The 19786-nt window shown below is 25.2% G+C and overlaps 2 protein-coding genes across 2 annotated transcripts; both read left to right on the top strand.

Moving 5' to 3' along the window:
- Nucleotides 1-3107: 3107 nt before the first annotated feature.
- Nucleotides 3108-4336, top strand: LOC127241758 (NAC domain-containing protein 79-like). The gene is made up of 3 exons (XM_051260958.1): nucleotides 3108-3481; nucleotides 3556-3815; nucleotides 3900-4336. The coding sequence occupies exons 1-3, from the start codon at nucleotides 3304-3306 to the stop codon at nucleotides 4233-4235; spliced, it is 774 nt and encodes a 257-aa protein (XP_051116915.1). The 5' UTR covers nucleotides 3108-3303; the 3' UTR covers nucleotides 4236-4336.
- Nucleotides 4337-15863: 11527 nt separating this feature from the next.
- LOC127241870 (thioredoxin-like 1-2, chloroplastic) lies at nucleotides 15864-17912 on the top strand. Its single transcript, XM_051261105.1, has 4 exons — nucleotides 15864-16254; nucleotides 16347-16544; nucleotides 16935-17099; nucleotides 17423-17912. Exons 1-4 carry the CDS (start codon nucleotides 16051-16053, stop codon nucleotides 17660-17662), a joined length of 807 nt encoding a protein of 268 aa, XP_051117062.1. The 5' UTR covers nucleotides 15864-16050; the 3' UTR covers nucleotides 17663-17912.
- Nucleotides 17913-19786: the final 1874 nt, after the last annotated feature.

Below are 19786 nucleotides of genomic sequence, written 5' to 3'. Positions count from 1 at the left end.
GTTGCTGCAAAACCATGTTAGAGGCATGAAAAGTGGAGAAAATTTTCTCTATCATATCAGATTCAGATATATTTTCGCCACAGTGGCGCAGCTGTAATGTTACTTTAAACATGACAGAATTATATTCTTGGACTGTTTTAAAGTCCTGAAGCTGTAGGCTTTGCCATCCGCTTCGTGCCATTGTCAACAATGTCAGCCTCAAATGATCGTATCTTTCTTTCAATCTCTCCCACAATTCAAGCAGGGATTCCAGCGTAACATACTGCATTTTCAGTGCCTCATCAATGTGATGGCACAAAAAGCTCATGGTCTTTGCACGATCTTGGCTCGGAGAGTTTTTATCCCGGACAATGGTATTTTCCAAGCTCATTGAAGTTAGATGCATTTTAACATCGCGAGCCCATGCCATATAATTTTGGCCAGAAACGAGAAGTTGGAGAAATTCCTGTTTGGCAAGGTTAGTCATAATAAACAAATAAAATATAAAATATTACCTTGCAAAAATTAAAATGCACAATCGTGCTGATAACGTGTTATAATATTATTATAGGATTAGCCAATAGAAATATTAATTATTCCTACCGCTAACCACTATTTTATATATTGTATATAATATATTATATAAGATATATGTATGTAATAAGCGTGTGTATATTATAATATATAATATAGACGTGTAATATATATGTATGGATGTATGCAAAGATTTATATATAGCAGTAACCAAATAGAGAGAACGGAGATTGAGAATGAAATTGAAATCTGTTAAATGAAAGAAAAGCATACGTATCCATACGTAGGTGATAATAAAGATATATATTGTTTTTATTATTTTATAACTGACCTTTCTGGTTCTTTGGTCCAGGAGTTTCATATAATTTTGAAAGCTTCATGCGGACGGAGCATATGACACAAGATCAAAATCGTCTATTCATCCAAACAGAACATTGAACATAATCGAAATTCGTAAAATTAAAATTAATAATAATAATAATAATAATAAAATTCAGTTTCTCCGTATTCAGACAGCTGCCTCTTGTCAAATTCGTACGTAGAACGGTATATTTTAAATATTCAATTTTAAATTTAATAAATTTATATTCATATTTTATTTTATTTATATATTAAATTATTTAAATTTAAGTTTATCAAATTTGTTTTAATTTGTATTGTCTATATAAAAGCAAATATGTTAATTTAAAATCGAATATTTAAAATATTTTAACATACGGTAATAGAATGACACATAGGGTGTGTTTGTTTGTGCTTTGCACTAAGTTAATAAAATTTATTATTTTCTTTATTCCACTTTAAAGAATTTTTTGGGGTTTTATAATAAATTAAAAAATAATATTATTTTATTAGTTAGTGAAAATGTATAAATTTTTTGATAATTGTATATATAATAATATATTTAAAATTTTGATAAAAATTAAAAATATTGTGATAGTAATTTATAATTACTTTTATTGATATATAAAATTTTACTTTAGAATGGATAAATTAAAATGATAAATAAATTACTAATAAAGAATATTAAATATAATACGGATTCTTGATTTTGAGTCTTTTCTTTTGTGATTTTAAAATAAAATTAATATTATTTACTATATAATTAAAATATATTATTTTTTTTACAAAATATTATATTAAAATACGATTTAAATAAATAAATTTATATTTTATTTTAAATCAGAATTAAAATTAAACAAACTTTTTAGTTTGAAATTAAATTTTAATTATAATTTTTATTTTAATAATAATTTGATTTGATATTTTATAAAAAATTAAATAATACTCCGTACATCCTGGTGTAAGGTATACAATTACATGAAATTAAAAAAATAATACTCCCTCCGTCCCATAAGTAAATATCAATTTATTTTTTGCACGTAGTTTTAGAATATTAGTATTATATTTGAATGTAGTAGGAATAAAATAGAAATAACTAAAATAACTATGATATAAATGTAACGACATTTGTGTAATATATTGTAAGTTGTAAGGGTATTTATAATGTTAGATAAATAATACAGTTACTAAAAAAAGGATATGGATATTTTGTTATAGGATGAACTAAAATGGAAAAATGGATACTTTGTTATGGGACGGAGTGAGTAATATTTTATTTGTAATAAGTAATTAAAGGTAGTAAAAAATTATTAAAAAAATTAAAATTCATAGTTATTAAAAAAATATATACTATATACGTTAACACGGTACAAATAAAAATAGAAAATATATATATGAACATGAATGGGGGATAAATAGAGTATAATTTAAGAGGGGGTTTGACAATTAGTTGATGATAACTTTTAGTTATTAGCTAATTTAATTAACTGTTAGCGGATTCAGTTAGCTGGTTTTTTCACTAGCTGATTCAATTAGCTGTTTGTATTATATTATAAATTAATTTATCAAACACGTAAATTACTTTTTTTACTGATCAAATCGCTAAATTTTTTAAAAAGAACTCTTTACCAAACACTCTCTTTATATATATAGATTATATATATAGACTGATAGTAGTCACTTTAATTTAAAAAAAAAAATCGAACACAATGATATATTTTAAATATGTTTATTATTTAAATATATTATAAATAAATAAAATTTAATAAAAATAAATTTATATCAATTATTATAAAATATAATAAAATAAAACAAATATGTCAATTGTTACGGTGAAAATGAATACTAAATATAAAAAATATTATTTCAAAATTAAAATTTAAAGAGAAAGTCGCACAATCCCAAGAAAATAATCCCAAACAGCATTAAATTATTCTCCACAATACAATACATATTACAGAGGCAATAATAATAATAATAATAATAATAATAATAATAATAATAATTAATAAATAAATCCCACTGCACATCCACCAAATAATTTCCAAAAAAATAAAAATCCCAGAAAAAAAAAAATAATAATGAAAATCCAATCTTTTTTGCTTGGAATTTAATGCGAATTTAAATCAGCAATCTTTGTACAGAATTAGATGAGACGTATTTGGTCACATTGCAATAAAGCTTGGATTTATTTCGTACCTTTAAAAACACGTTTTCTTTTTTCAGTATTTATGTCCCTAATTTTCCTCATGCTCCATTCCTTTCTCTCCCCCAAACCTTTTTTAAATCTTCTTTAATTTATAATTATTTTCACATTTTCCTACACTTTCTGCTCCATCACTTCGCCTGATTTTTACCCAACAGCCCTAGGATTTAAATAACTACGTATTCTTCATAAATTGGGGTAAAAATAAAATAATAAATTTACAGTAATTAGGGTTTTGGACAGCCATGGATCATCATCATCATCAGCAGGAGCAAATCGAACTTCCGCCGGGATTCCGATTCCATCCGACGGACGAGGAGCTGATCACTCATTACCTGACGCAGAAGGTTCTCGACGGCGGCTTCTCCGCCGCCGCCATCGGCGAGGTCGACATGAACCGGGTGGAGCCATGGGAGCTGCCGTGTAAGCTCGATTAGGGTTTCTGGTGTTCTTAAATCTGTATCTGAAATTAATTTAGGTTTTATTTTTTTTTGTAGGGAGGGCGAAGGTCGGGGAGAAGGAGTGGTATTTCTTCTGCGTTAGAGACCGGAAGTATCCGACCGGGCAGCGGACGAACCGGGCGACGGCGGCGGGTTATTGGAAGGCCACCGGAAAAGATAAGGAGATTTTCCGGGGGAAGGAGCTAGTAGGGATGAAGAAAACCCTGGTTTTCTATACGGGTCGGGCCCCGAATGGTAGGAAATCTAATTGGGTCGCCCACGAGTACCGCCTCGCCGTCGCCGGAAAACCCGACAAGGTAGGATCCGGGATCCGTTTGTTGATTAATATCGATCGAAATTAAACGTTAATGATGTAATTAAATTTGTGTCGTCGTATGCAGAATGATTGGGTCATTACCCGGGTGTTCAAGAAGAATCCGGGTGGGCAGAAAGTGCATATTTCAGGGCTGATGGAGTCGGGTTCGGGTTCGGGTTTGGGCTCGGGTGATCAGGGTGGTCACGTGCACTGCTTCTCCAATTCTTCGGCGGCCTGTTTTGTGAATCCTGCTGAGTCGGACTCGTTTTCCGGCGGGCCGTTTGGGTTCCCTGACGGCGCCGGCGGCCTGGATTCTGGTGTGGTTATGGATTATGGATTCAGACACGTGCCAGGAATTGGGGATTCTTCTGGTGTGTCTGAAACTGGGAAGAAATTGTTTGATTGCATATGGAGTTACTGAAAGCTGTAAGAATATTTTCTTATTTTTATTTTTATTTTTATTATTAATATTATTGAAGACGATGAGGAGGACACCTATAAATTATTATTTCTCTTCCTTAATAGTTTATCAATTTTTTTCATTTTTGTTCATCCATAACAAAAATGTTCATATATATATTTTTTAGTAATTCTATTATCTATTTAACATTACAAATACTCTTACAATTTATAATATATTACATAAATGTCATTATTTTTATATCATTCAATACTAATAATAATATTAGTTTAGTTTTTTTATCTTTATTTCTACTTCATTGCAATTATTATTATTATTATTATTATTATTATTATTATTATTATTATTATTATTATTATCATCGTCGAGAGTTTGTTGAGTTTTTATTGAAGTGGGGTTAAGTCTAAATTCTCAAATTAATTAGTGGCTGCTAATTTGGTTAAAAGATTAACTGAAGTTAATTATGAGTGGATTTTAACTATTATAGAATTATTGCAGAAAAAGAATTTAAGTTACAATTGGGGAATGGTAATCTGTATATATTGAGAAATTTATGAATTTGGAATTTTTCAATATTCATATATAGATTATAGTTAGATATGGGTATGAATTCCGTGTTAATGAATTCATTATTCTTGTTCAATTATACTATTATAAATCAAATCTAAATATTTTATTATTATTTTATTTTATTTTATTTTTAATTGAATATATTATTGAACGATTTTAGCATTGTACCGTGTTCGGTATTTTTATATTTTTAAACTTATAAAAAGTCATAATAAATAAGCATGGCACGTGGACGAAGTCGTCCTTTGGTTGAAAAGTCGTATTTTTATAATTTACATTAAAACAGCGACTTATAGGTGCAATACAATTAAATATATAAGAAAAATGATTTACAGAATAGTCGGTGCGGGAGGGTATTTATGTCATTCAACATCTATAAGGAATTCTGATATTTATTTAAGTGAGATAAAATAAGTTTATACACAAATATCAATATCCAACAAAGGTTAGTTATTTGATAACTTTCTTTCTTTCTTATTATTATTATTATTATTTTTTTAAATATCACATTCAAATAAAGAAAAATTTTATAAAGAAAAAAAATCAACTAAACACATTTTAATTCTTATTTAATATTGGAATATAATGATTAATTTCAAACCCTTGATTATAAATAATTTTGGATATTTTTCAAAGTTTAATTTTGTTATTAGATTTGAATAATAGTTTGAACGTGATGATTTATAAGAAAAAATATTTTATTATTTTTATTATATTTTCAACTACTTATTTTACTGTTCATCTATAATAATTTGATTTTTTCTCTTTTTTTTTTTTTTACTTTAAAAGGAAAATTACATTGCAGTATAATTTATATTATATAATTTTTAATTAAAAAAAACTCCTTTTTACTCTTAATTTGATTTTTTTTTTCAAACTCAAAATCACTACTATTCATATTATACAATTTTTAATAAAAATAAATTATTTATTTTTATAAAATATTCTATTTAAATAGAATTTAAAATACAATTTAGATCAAAACTTCAATCTCAAATCAAAACTAAACAAGCCCTCAGTGCATCTCCAATACAACGTCAAATTTAACGTTGCAACCCCATTTATATCGCTGACGGTCTCCAATCGGGTGTCAATTGCAACACCATTTTTTGTGTTTGCTTTTGGTATTGCACGGTAGCAAACGTCATTTATGGTGTATTTGTTTTATTTTTATTTATTTTTAAATTTTTAAATTTTTAAAATTATAAATTTTTTTACTTTTAAATTTAATTTTTATTTTTTTAGATTTTTAAAAATTTTATTTAAAATTATAAAGATAAAAAGTTGTTTAAAATAATATGAAAAAATTGAATATTTGAAGAATAATAGTGAAAAATGAAGTTATAATTGGAATAAAATTAGTGTATCAACTAAAGATAAAACTGATAAATGAAATTGATGGGTTGAAGATGAACTTATTAAATCCATGATTTTATTTTTAATATTATTTTAAAAAAATTAGCTAAACACGATTTTATGATTCATAGAATGTAGGACAGTACGAGTAATATAATATATATATAGTCACCTTACTTTGAATTAAATGCAAAAGTATAAACAAAAATGAATATTGCAATTTTTGGGAAGATTTCTTACATCAAAACTGGTGCACTTATTAGGTATGTGTTTAAATTTGACTGGACCTTTAATTTAATTTAATTTAATTTAATTTAGTTTTAGATGTCTGACTGAAAATTGCTGAATTTGTGTGTATAATTGCAATTGTCTTATTGTTACATGTTATTGGGTATGATCAATTTATATCATCCTGATTCCTGAATTAACATTTTGTCATACAAAATCAATTTTAGATGATTTTGGTCTCTTACATCTTGATTTATTATTATTATTATTATTATTATTATTATTATTATTATTATTATTATTATTAAAAATATAATATTGAATATAATAAATATTTTTATTTAAAATATTATGCAACACTCATTTTCTATTCATAACAATATATCAAGATTTCTTTCCTATTTAAAAAAATTATTATTTTTAATCTAAATAATAATTTAACAATATTTTATATAAAAAAAAATAGTTAAGTTTTATAAGAAATCATAAGAAAAAAATGGATAATAGAAAGAAAATTTCAAATAAACACATTCTTCAAAACACAAATAAATAGTATTGATATAATAATACATGTGTTTTAATAAAATTTCATGATAATTGGTTTGTTTGGTTTTTGTTTAAAATTAATTTAATGAAACATTTATTTAAATTTTTATCTAAATAATATTTTAATTTAATCAATATGTTGTGAATAGTAGTATTTTTTATTAATTTTTTATATATAAAAAAATGCAAAAATGATTCCTCTACATTAGTTTGATTTCAATTTCTCTATTTTTATAATTTCCATAATATTTTTATAAAAAAATTATTATTTCATATCACAAAATATTATATTCAAATTACTATTCAAACCAAAACAAAAATGTCAAGTAAACCAAATTATTTTATTTTATTTTATTTTTTCAGATATAGTCTACTTTTAATTTGAATGACAAACAAACCACATACAGGATTGTGTGGAGTGAAAAGAAATAAACAGCACACCAAGGTCTGTTGACTAATTTGGCCCTCAATTGGCCTCCGTTAGAAGATACCAATTCAAGAAAGTTCCACTAAGAACAAAACAGAAGCAAGATACAAATTTTTTCACACAAACTCCACAAATCTACAGCTACATACACAATCTAATGTATAAGTTTCTCTACCATATACAAATGCATCTTCCACTACAAAAAAAATAATATATTTGTATCGGAATTTCGTCCCTAAAATTTATGTAACTAACGTAATTCCATCACTAATTCCGTCTCTAATATCATTAGTAACGAAAAATGAGATTTAGGAACTAAAAATCCTCGTTACAAAAATGATATTTTCTTATAGTGTTCCTAAATCAAGGCAAGCATACACAGGCTCGGCTTCCATTGGATGTGTTTTGAGATGGGACGTGAGTGTAGGCAGCTTGATACTTTTTTCTCCTATACTTGTAGCTTATTTGTATCAAATAAATACTCAGTTGTTTGTTGACAGTTGACACAACAAAAACTGAAACTTCTTTAGAATAATATTATTTGTTTTGAATCTTCAACAGCTTCGAACACGTTTAGACCTTATCATCAGAACAATCCTCGAACTAGACATCATAGATACTTTATGCGGATCTTCGATATAATCAAACAGAATTTCATATCAACACACTTGAACACTTTCCGAAAAAATATATTATTTTATTTTACAAATTATTATATTAAACTACTATTTAAACTAACACCTATTTTTATACGTTGGTGTTTGATATTGTTGAGGTAAAATTATTGTCGAATATGATATCTTATATAAAAATATGTGTTGAATATTATGAAAATTGTATAGTTAGGGGAAAAAAAAAAAAAAAAATTAAGTAGAAGCAACGACCCCATTCTAATGCACAATCATATGAAGAAAAGATAAATTACAAAATAAATTAATAATGAAATTCAAAATGCATAAAACATCTATTTTGTTAAGATTTTATGCATATATATATATATATATATATAGAATTCATTATTTTAATTAGCATAAGAGGAAGATATACTATATTACTATGACATTTATATACTACATCCGTCCACTGCGAATATATTCATTTACTTTTTGCATGTTAATATTTAAATATTAATTATTATATTAAAACATAGTATAAATTTAAAAAAAAAAACGATAAAAATATTTTTATTGGTGTCTTATAATACTAATGTAATGATATTTATACAAAAAATTATACAAATATAAAAATATTTTTAATATTAAAAACAATGACACAAAATACAAATTGATAGATTGGTGATGGATGGCCGTAGTAGTATATTTTTTTACTACTTTAATTCAAAATAGTCTAAAGTATCTATGAAACATAACAAAAGTTACTCTTACATGTTTATTCTATATTGTTTATTTTGAGATAGTGAAGTTTAATTTAAGTTTTAGCATATGATATTTTATATAAAAATTAGATTTAAATAAATATAATATTTTCTAATTACTTAATAAACTGCCAAAAAACAATTAAGCAAACTGAAATTATAACCATAAATTTGTTTATAGTATAGATTTGTAAGAAGTTGTGTAGTAATTAACAAGTATTATCCATAAATATATGTAGAATAGATATGGTGGTAAATTTTGTTTATTTTCCATAACTAGTACTAATCCTTAACAAACTCATCTCTAATTTAACCATTCCATGATTCTACTCTCAAATCTTTCAACCATCCAACTCATAGTTACATATGCATACAATGAATTAAAAAAGAAAAAAAAGATAAAAAATTGATATAATCATTCTATTGTTTCAGTACTATTTTTCAATGCGAATTTCAAATAATAATACTCCCTTCGTCCCATGTAATATGGGTGTATTACTGTAGACACGGGAATTTAGGTAAAGTACAATTAGTAAGTAATTAAAAAGTGTATTAGAAAAAATAATTATTATTTAGTAAAATAATTATAAATTAAGATTAAGATAAGTAAATAGTTTAATTAAAATTAAGAAAATTATAAAATTTAAAATTAAATGCAATTAAAGTGCATAATTATATTTCAAAAAATAGAAAGGACAAGTTATGTGGGACGGACGAAAATAGAAAATATGGACAAATTATGTTGGACAGAGGGAGTAATAATAATAATATATACTCTCTCCGTCCCAATAAAATAGTCTTGTTTACTATTTTTATCCGTTCCAAAACAATAGTCTTATCTCCATAAATAATCATATCACTGTAAAACTACAATTACTTTTTCATTATTATTACACAATTGCCACTACTTTTTACACTAATACACTCACAAGGGCAAAAAAGTCTTTTATCCGTACTTTTTATCCACTATCAATATAATATCAATATTTTTTAAATTTCGTGTCAAACACAACCTAAACTATAATTCCGGGACTGATAAAGTATAATATATTATAGAAAAGTCAAAAGTCAAAGTTTTTTCAAATAATTACTATAAAAAGTTAAAAAATTATTACAAAAAGTTAAATATTCAACCTAAAGTAATATTTTTTTTTATATTTTTTACGCAATTTCTTATACCACATATTAAAATTATTTCATCAAAAACGCCCGGTGAACAGAGTCATTAATGTATTGTATAAATTTTCATTAATATATAAATTACTTTTAAAATATATATATATAAATTCCAAAATTTGGGAGAAAATATAAGTATATATTTAGGTTGTGTTTACTTTGGATGATTATGGTGGATAATATTATTTTATCACTCTAAGTAAAATCCTGTATTATAGGTAGCTTAATTAAGAATTATTAATTCATCCTTCATAATAGTAATGTAGTATTAATGTTAAAATATTATTTTGCTTTACATTAATAGTTATCTTAATATTAATTTTATCATATAATTATAAGTATTTTAGAAAATAATAATTATAAGTTTATACACTAATCAATTAAAGTAAATATTAATTATTTTATCATATAATTATAAAATTTATTGAAATAATATTAAGTATTATAATTTATCTTACAAAATAACACATTCTCAATATACATGTTATCGGTCAACTATTTAGTACAAGTGATTTTAATATTGAAATCAACTTTTATTATCAAAAACCAAAATGTTTTCATGTATTAATAATAATAAAAATAGGGTTAACTGTTTTTTAAATTCTTTGAGTGGACCTTTTATCATTTTAGTCATGTAAGTGGATCCTGTCGCAAACTAGTCCCATAAGTGAAAAATTTTTGTTGTTTTAGTCCTCCGGCGTCGGAGACGCCCGCGTAGCTCGCCAGAGGTGACGTGTCCGCCAAGTCAGCGACACCTGGCGGACACATTGATTTTTTTATTTAATTTATTTTAATTGGACCAAATAAAAAAAATAAAAAAATACAAATGAATTAAAAATAGATTAAAAATAAGTTTTAAAAAAAAAATTTTAAAAAATAAATAAATAAATCCACGTGTCCGCCAGGTCAGTGACACATGGCGGACACGTCACCTCCGGCGAGTCACGCGGGCATCTCCGGCGCCGGAGGACTAAAACAACGAAAATTTTTTCACTTATGGAACTAGTTTGCGATATGCTCCACTTACGAGACTAAAATGATAAGGGAGTCCAGTTACGGACTAAAAAACAGTTTATCCATAAAAATATTTTGGCACCAATAACATTTTTATTGTTAATAAAAATAATAAATAAAAAATAGAACTTATCTCCATCCAAATTTGTTTGTTATTTTTTTTTTGTTACATTTTTTTTTTTTTTTGAATAAAAACTAGCAAATAAATTGAGGGTGGTGTATATAATGTTTTGTTAATATGAATGAATAAATAATTTATTTATTCATAATGGGCCCAACCCCAACTTCTATGTGAAGCTTCTGGGCCTTCATTGGATCCATTTATTTAAGAATGAATAAATAATTTATTTTGATAAAAATATAGATATAAAATATTGTAATCTTTTTATACAGTAAATATAAGTATTAAGATTAATATAAAGTATATTATTATAAATTACTCCCGTTCAATATTTATTTATAACAAATACTACTAATTTTATTATATTATCTTGCATTAAAACTCATATATAATTAATATCAAAATCATATAATTTTGAAATTTTTATATAGTCATCTACGGTTTATTTTTTATCATTTCAATTTAAAATTAATATTATTCATTTGACACAATTTCTAAAGAAATTTTTTTTTTTCTCACAAAATATCATATAAATTATCTAATAATTGTGGGTGCATTTTCTTTACACTTTTTTTTTAAAAAAAAATAAATAAATTTTGGAATTTAAAAATATACATATTTTGATGTTATATATTATGATATAAAATAAAATATTTTAATCAAAAATTATAATAATTAAATGAAAAAAAGAGACAAAAAGATAATTAATCCACAATAAATACTATTTTTGTTGCCTAATTAAACTATCTAGCAATAGTACTTGTTGGCCCATTTGAAATTTCTAAAAGATGGGCTTGTTATTATTATTATTTTTATAAATATATTTAATATTTATTGTTCACAAAATATATCACACTAGCTAATTTATTACTCCCTCCGTCCCAACCACCGTGCAACATTTTCTTTTTGGTATGTCACAAACACCCTCAATATTTCTAAATTAGAAAATAATTAATTATATTTAATTTATATCACCACACTTTATTCCATCACATCTCTCTAATAAAAAAATAAAATATACACTTCTCCCTCAATCACATCACCGAAATTGAATCATTTAATTAAGGATACAATATTTAAGGTAAGGATGTTTAATTAGTTAATGATATTTTTTTTTATATAATTAATAATATTTATGGTTTGAAAGTAAATTTAATATATATGATTAAAAAAAATCAAAATATATGTTTAAATATTTAAAAATTATATAGCTATTATAATATATATAATATGGATATCATTTTGTAGAAAATAAAATTTTCTATAATACAAGTAAATAAAAAAAATTTGTTTATTTATAATTAACATAAATTAATTTTACAAAAGATGTATAGTTTTAAATATAGATAAGAATATTTATTTTTTTTAGGAGAGAAATAGAAATAAAGGGGTTTGAAGTGGATCCTACGTCATTTATGATGTTATATGTCATGTAGTTAATTAAATTAATTTATATTTGTTAAATATGTTTAGATTTAATAATTTTTACCAAATATAAAAAATGTATCAATTGTTACAGGACAAACAAAAATGGAAATAGTGTCAATTGTGGTGGGACGGAGGTGTATATCATACATATATATATATTCATTTAATTATTATATATATATATAAAACAACTTATTATAATTCATTAGTAGCGTGTATAAACTCGTGCGATGCACAATTTGTATAAATTGTTAAAATAATATTAAACAAATAATTAATTGTATTGATAAATATTTTGTAGAAAGATACAAATATTTTTAAGACTAATCAACAATTAATATTAAATTTACTATGTGACGATTTTTTTATTTTTTATTTTTGTATCAACGAAGATATAATTACTACTATACATATATAAACACAATCTATAAAAATATTAATAAACTTTCATACTAATTATATATCATTTCTTGTTATATATTTAAAAAAGATATTAGTATGCTAAAATAATTAATAGAAATAATATATATGTATTATTTATACATATAAAATATGTCTGATTTTGTAAATTTTTGAAATAGAATAGTTGACATTTGAAATATATATATATATATTTAAATATTATATGAAAAAACAACTTACTATAATTCATTATAACAGTTTACACGGATTACATGTTATTCAATATTTATTTTTCATTCAAACTTTTGGTATATGTAAATATGTTTCCTCCAAAATTTTCTTTAACGACACATTCTTTATTTAAAAAATAATAAAAATCCATATAACATTAATGACTATTTAAACAAAATTTTGGTGTATACAAAATACTCCCCCCGTCTCATAACAAAATATCTATTTTTTCATTTTAGTCCGTCTCATAACAAAGTATCAATTTCATCTTTTAGTAACTGTAGTTTCTAACTAACATTACAAATACTCTTACAACTTACAATATATTACACAAATGTCATTACCTTTATATCACACATACTAATAAAGTTATTTTAGTTATTTCTACTTTATTCCTATAATATCCCAATATAATACTAATATTTCTAAAACTACGTGCAAAAAACAAATGGATACTTAGTTTCGGGACGGAGGGAGTACTAAAGTACAACTAAATAAATTTATACTTTTCCGTTCCTTAACAATTTATTTATTTTTTCATTTTGGTCCGTTCCATAACAAAATATCAATTTCTTTTTTTTAATAATTGTACTATTATTTAACATTATAAATACTCTTTCAATTTACAATATATTACGTAAATGTCATTATTTTTATATCATATAATACTAATAAGAATAGTTTAGTCTTTTTATCTTTATGTATACTAAATCTCAATATAATAATAATATTTCTAAAACTCTGTAAAAAAAATAAACATATAGATAGACATGAGATGGGCGGAATATCTATTTATTATTGTAAAGATAGATGTATAGTAAAAAATTTGAATTTGAATAGTTGTATGACATGATATAAGTAGGTATTAACCGTGGTGTTTTGAATGTTAAATTAATTTTTGTTATAATATAAAAAATAAAATAAAAAATAAGTATTTGATTTGATTTTATATTTTTTTTTTTTAAAAATAAAATTTGATAAATAGAAATCCAATAAAATTTGCCAAACGAACACATAGAAGAGACAAATTTACAATGGATCCAAAAAATAAACCTTACTTGCAAATCACATAAAAATGGGTCCAAATTAGAAATGTTGTACCAAATCTTTAGAACAACTAAAGATTATTTTACACAAATTTTTCCAAATTTTACTATTTGAACTTTGCGTTTCAAAATAAAAAATACATTTTTTTCTCTTACAAAACATCTAATCAAACATTATTTTAATACCAAACTTAAACCAAAATTAAACATATATCCATAGAATTATATATTTGTTTATTTTTTAATAGGGTTAGGTTGCAAGCATAAGATTATGTCTCAATGAAATTAATTATTGACAATAAATTGCATTTAAGTAAAAATATTTTCATCCCAATTCAAAATAAAATTTCAAAATCTTATCTTTGGCCTTACAAATTTCATTTCAATTTAATTTTCTTATTTAAATCTTAATTTACTTCTCTGTTTGTTTTGTGTAATTTGAAATAGATAGAATCTTAATTTAGAGTTTTATTTAAATAATATTTTGTCTATCTATTTATGTATTAATTTACTTGTCTATTTGTTTTGTTATATTTTTCCTTAAACTACTCTCATTGAATTTATTTTATCATTTTAATATTCTTTGTATTATATTCGTTATTTTAGTAATTATAGTTTTTACTCAAATAAAATATAGGTGTATTCTTTTACTCAAAATAAATTAACATATTTTCTTAAAAATTTAATATATTACATATACTAATAATTTTTATATTATTTTTTATACTTCACGTAAATATTTTTTTTTCTTTAAACCAAAACACAAAACAAACAGACCCTATATCTTTATGATTTTACAATTACAATTTAACTTACAAATCACCTCAATAATTACATTGCCATTTGCCCCTCGCAATTATTTAAAAAGAAAAAAACAAAAAATAATAATAATAATAATAATGTAAATAGAGCCGGAGGACAAAATCAAAATAAAAATAAAAATCGAGGACAACACAGGTGCACGAATCCCGACACACCACGTGTCGGTATTGAAAACCTTAAAATACCAGAAACGCCTAACTACCATTCTCCGCAGTTTATCGTTTTTATCCTAATCTTTATCCGTTGGATTATTTACTAAATCAAAATTCTTCAGTACAAAATTATACTATTCATCTAATTTTTTTTTATTCCAAAAAAAATGGAATCAAATATTTATTTTTCATTTTTTATATTATACTCACTCCGTTCTCATACAAGGTTATCGTTTACTTTTTGCAACGCTAGATTTCTAAATATTAGTATTATAATGAGTTGTAATATAGAAAAATGAAAATACCCCTATGAGTATTATGTAATATGAAAGTAATGACATTTGTATAATATAGTGTAAGTTGGAAGAGTGTTTATTATATTAGATAGATAATATAATTACTAAATTAAGAAATAATAATCTAATTTTAGAACGAACAAAAATAAAATGATAATTTTTTTTCAATAAAACAAAAAAATTACTAAAAATTATTTTTACATTCAAAATATCACATCAATACCTGTTTATATAAGATAATACAGCTATTATAACTCAATACTATTACTATTCAAATCTCCCCTCAAAATCCAAATCCTTCCAACAAATCACTCGTCGAAATAACCCTAATCCTAAACCTAATTTTTTTTTTTAAAATTAAAAAAAAAAAGGGAAAAAAGTATTCGGATAAGGCCGATAAGATAAAATCTATCCGACCCCACCTTCTGCTTCACATTTTCCTTCTTCTCCCCCGCCGCTTTAATCCCCCATTTTTAGCTCTTACCTCAACTTTCCTTTCCTCCTCTGTTTCTTCCTCGATCTCACCCACGATTCTTGAATTTCTTTCAATCGGACGGAGTATTTGTCGGAATTGTTGATTTTTGATTTGATGCGATAAGGTTGCAAGAACAGTAGAGCAGGCAGCATGTCATCATGTTCGTTGAGGTCTGGGTTTTCCATTATTTCAGGCTCCAAGGATGCCAGAGGTGCGTTTAGGGTTTGCCCTTCGATTGGCTGTTCTCTACAATTTAGGGATTCGAATTCGATTTCGAAGGAATTATTTTGGGGCAAAACCCTAACCCTAGATTTGTCCGATCAGAAAGGGGTCGGGAAGTTGGAGCCTGTCTATGTAAGTATTTTTTAAAATTGCTTTTATTTCGTTGTCTTTTTTCGATTTCTTTCACTATTTACTGAATTTGTTTCTCTGCCTGTCGGTTTCAGGCTACGGCGGCGCCGGCGCCGGCGACGGTGTCGTTCGGGAAAGCTCAGAGATGGTGGGAGAAGTCCCTACAGCCAAACATGGTAGAAATCGAATCTGCCGAAGATTTGGTTTTCCGTTTAAGGAATAGCGGGGACAGATTGGTAATCGTCGATTTCTACTCCCCTGGCTGTGGCGGCTGCAGAGCTTTGCATCCTAAGGTCCGAATTCCATAGCTTTCCGACATTGTTGATCTCTGGTTGTAATAATTTTGGAGCTTCGGAAATAGTAAAAAAAAAATTTAGGTATTTGAGCTAAGGCTTTGTGAAAAGAAACAAATATTTGATGCTATAGATCTTTGAATAAGTTAGTAAACATGTTAAAACTCTCAAAAGTGTGTTTGTAAACGGTTAGATCTTTTCGGACATTGTAGATTGCCGTTTGAAATAATTTTGTAGTTTCGGAAATTGTAAAAAATTGGGTATTTGTGGAAGGAAATACATATCTGATGTAATGATGTTTGAAAAATTTACTAATAGTACCTAAACGGTTTTCGGACATTGTTAATGGCCGGTTGTAATAATTCTAGATCTTATGTTGTGTTGGGACAGATTTGTCAGCTGGCAGAGTCGAATCCGGATGCCATTTTTCTGACAGTGAATTACGAGCGCCACAAGGAAATGTGTTACGCCCTCCACGTCCACGTGTTACCGTTTTTTCGATTCTACAGAGGCGCTGACGGCAGAGTGTGTAGCTTTAGCTGCACCAATGCAACAGTGAGTCGATTTTTAATTCAATTGTTTCATTAAAACACTATGTTTGTCTGTGGGTTTTCGTTTTCGGGTTTGGATTTTTTGAGTAGTAAAAAGGTTGAATTTGAATAGCTGTTTGATGTGATATAAACAGAGGTTGACGTCATGTTTTGAATTTAAAATTAATTTGTAGTATAATATAAAAAAAAGAAAAATAATTGTTTGATGTGATATATTTTGGAGAAGAAAAAAAATTTGAATAGTAAAAACCCGACACAACCTATATATATATATATATCGAGTGTTTTGATTTCGATGAAATGTAATAAATTTGGTAATTTGTCCAGATCAAGAAGTTTAAGGATGCATTGGCAAAACACTGTGCGCCGCGGTGCAACCTTGTGCCAGCTAAGGGTTTGTCTGAACAAGAACTTTCGGCATTGGCCTCGATTGGGCAGATACCTATGGATTGGGTGCCGAGGAAGGAAGAGGAAGAAGTGCCGGTTGTTTCAAAACACGGCGCGATCGGAAAAGACGAGGGAAAGGTGGGATTGAAAGAAGGGAAGGAAGATTTAGTAATGGTTTAAGGATGTAAGAAGCTATTAAGCTTAAAAGGGGATTTGTGAAGTTTTTTTTTTTTTTTTTGTACATATATATATATATATAGGATATAGAGATATATGTGTATATTATTGTTGGTGTCAAAAGGGCTGTTGGGTTTTTAGATATGAGCCCTCCCTCCTGTTTGTGTGTGTTATGGTTGTTGCAAGTTGTAAACAAGAAGGAAGATAAATCATTTGATTTTGTCTTCATGGTAATATTGTCTTCTTCTGTTCATTTTGAGTTTCTTAGGTAACTTTTTACGGAAAAAAAAAAAAAAAAAAAAATTTGGTTTTAATATAATTAAAATATATTAATTTTAATTTCATCATAAATAATTTTAATCAATTTAAGTTTCATTATAAACAAATTTAATTAAATTTTTGATCTCATCGTAAAAAAATTAACGAAAATTGTTGACGTTGATATAACGGAAGTAACGTATTATATACAACCGTGTATATTTCATAATAGTATTATATTGATAGCGGGTATTGTGTTGGGACGGACAAAACGGAAAAATGAGATTATTGTTGTGGACCGGAGAGAGTATTATATTCTTCCGTCCCGGCTACGATGTCTCATTTACTGTAGACACGAAAATTTACAAGGGATATAATTAATAAGTACAAAGTTCAGTGCCCTTTCACTTAAACACGAGAATTTACAGGATAAGTATGATACACAGAAATAGAAAGATGGGCACGATAAATGAGATGAAGAGTATTGTTTTTAAATATTTTATAACAAAAAAGTAATACTATTCCCTCGGTCTCACTTCTCATGTCCACCTTTTCATTTTTGTCCGTCCCATTTATTGTCACTTGCATTTTTTTTAAAAGAATTATACACTTCAATCTTATTTTAAAAAAATTAATTTATAATTTTTTAAATTTTAATTATACTGATAAGTTATATTAATTTATAATTATTTTAATTATAAAATAATTATTTTTATTAATATATTTATATTTTTAAAACCGGACAAACCTATTTTATAAATTGTAAAGAAAGTAAATGCATTTTAAGTGACACGTAGAATACTTTTATTTAAAATATATAAAATGTATATATTTTTAAAACAATCAAGAAAATAATAATGTTTAGGATTTTGTTTTCACTTTCAATTTTGTGGGGAAAAATTGGATGAGGTGTACGGTACTAATTTTAATTCAAGATTTCGTTTACCTCCCGACAAGATAGCAAATCGAATCTTAGGTATATTCGGGATTGGGGGCCTTTTGGTAATTTCAGTTTATTGACATTTGAGGATATTAATATTGAATTTAAAATATAGTAATAGTTAAACCAAAAATATGTGGATTGAATTTAATTTCTTTTATAAAAAAGTAAAGTGCGTATATAATATTTTAAATAAGCATATAAATACAAGGAATTGATATTTTTAAATGTAAAAGTATTTTAAGATTAATTTAGCAAATGAAAAAGACATTAAATACGAAAAGAAGCTATCATCACACATCAAAGCAACAAGAAACATATAAAAGAAAACAAAAAAAAGTAGGCCCTAAAATAAGTTATAAAACATTAATTTGATATTTTAAAACAAAAATTGACTGCTTAATGTCCTCACCAAATTTAGAATAAATATAATTAGTAAATAATTACCAATTTATTAATAAAAATAAATAACATATAATACAAATTATTATAAATTAAAATTAAAATAACTAATTAATTTAATTGAAATTAAAAAAATTTAAATTAGAAAATTTAAAATGGAGTAATATTTTACAAAACATATACTCCCTCCGTAAAATATATTTTTTTCTCTGTGTAAAAAACAGTTGACAATTATGTAATAATAATGAAAAAATTAAGAATAATTTTATAGTAATACGACTATTGTTTTGAGACGGACAAAAATAATAAACAACACTATTGTATTGGGACGGAGAGAGTATTTAAAAAACAAATTATTGTTGATAAAAAAAATATTAAAATTTCTAAATACATAAATAAACAAAGACATTATTTTCTAAAAAAATTATTTAGATTGTTTTTGTTTAGAATTTTTTCACACAATTATTTAAATCAAACAATAATTCAAATTTAAAAATTTGCTATAAAAATACACACAATTTATGTTG

The sequence above is a fragment of the Andrographis paniculata genome, unplaced genomic scaffold, assembly GCF_009805555.1.
Source record: "Andrographis paniculata isolate CXL003 unplaced genomic scaffold, ASM980555v1 Contig83END, whole genome shotgun sequence".
In the NCBI taxonomy this organism is placed as follows: Eukaryota; Viridiplantae; Streptophyta; class Magnoliopsida; order Lamiales; family Acanthaceae; genus Andrographis; species Andrographis paniculata.
Note: the sequence above shows the minus strand (reverse complement) of the source record. Positions and strands in the feature narration are given on the sequence as shown.

Coding starts and splice junctions, on each gene's coding strand:
- LOC127241870 (XM_051261105.1), top strand. CDS start 16,051: ATGTCATCATGTTCGTTGAGGTCTGGGTTTTCCATTATTTCAGGCTCC. Junction 16,255..16,346: donor GGAAGTTGGAGCCTGTCTAT/GTAAGTATTTTT, acceptor TGTCGGTTTCAG/GCTACGGCGGCGCCGGCGCC. Junction 16,545..16,934: donor GCAGAGCTTTGCATCCTAAG/GTCCGAATTCCA, acceptor GTGTTGGGACAG/ATTTGTCAGCTGGCAGAGTC.
- LOC127241758 (XM_051260958.1), top strand. CDS start 3,304: ATGGATCATCATCATCATCAGCAGGAGCAAATCGAACTTCCGCCGGGA. Junction 3,482..3,555: donor GGAGCCATGGGAGCTGCCGT/GTAAGCTCGATT, acceptor TTTTTTTTGTAG/GGAGGGCGAAGGTCGGGGAG. Junction 3,816..3,899: donor TCGCCGGAAAACCCGACAAG/GTAGGATCCGGG, acceptor CGTCGTATGCAG/AATGATTGGGTCATTACCCG.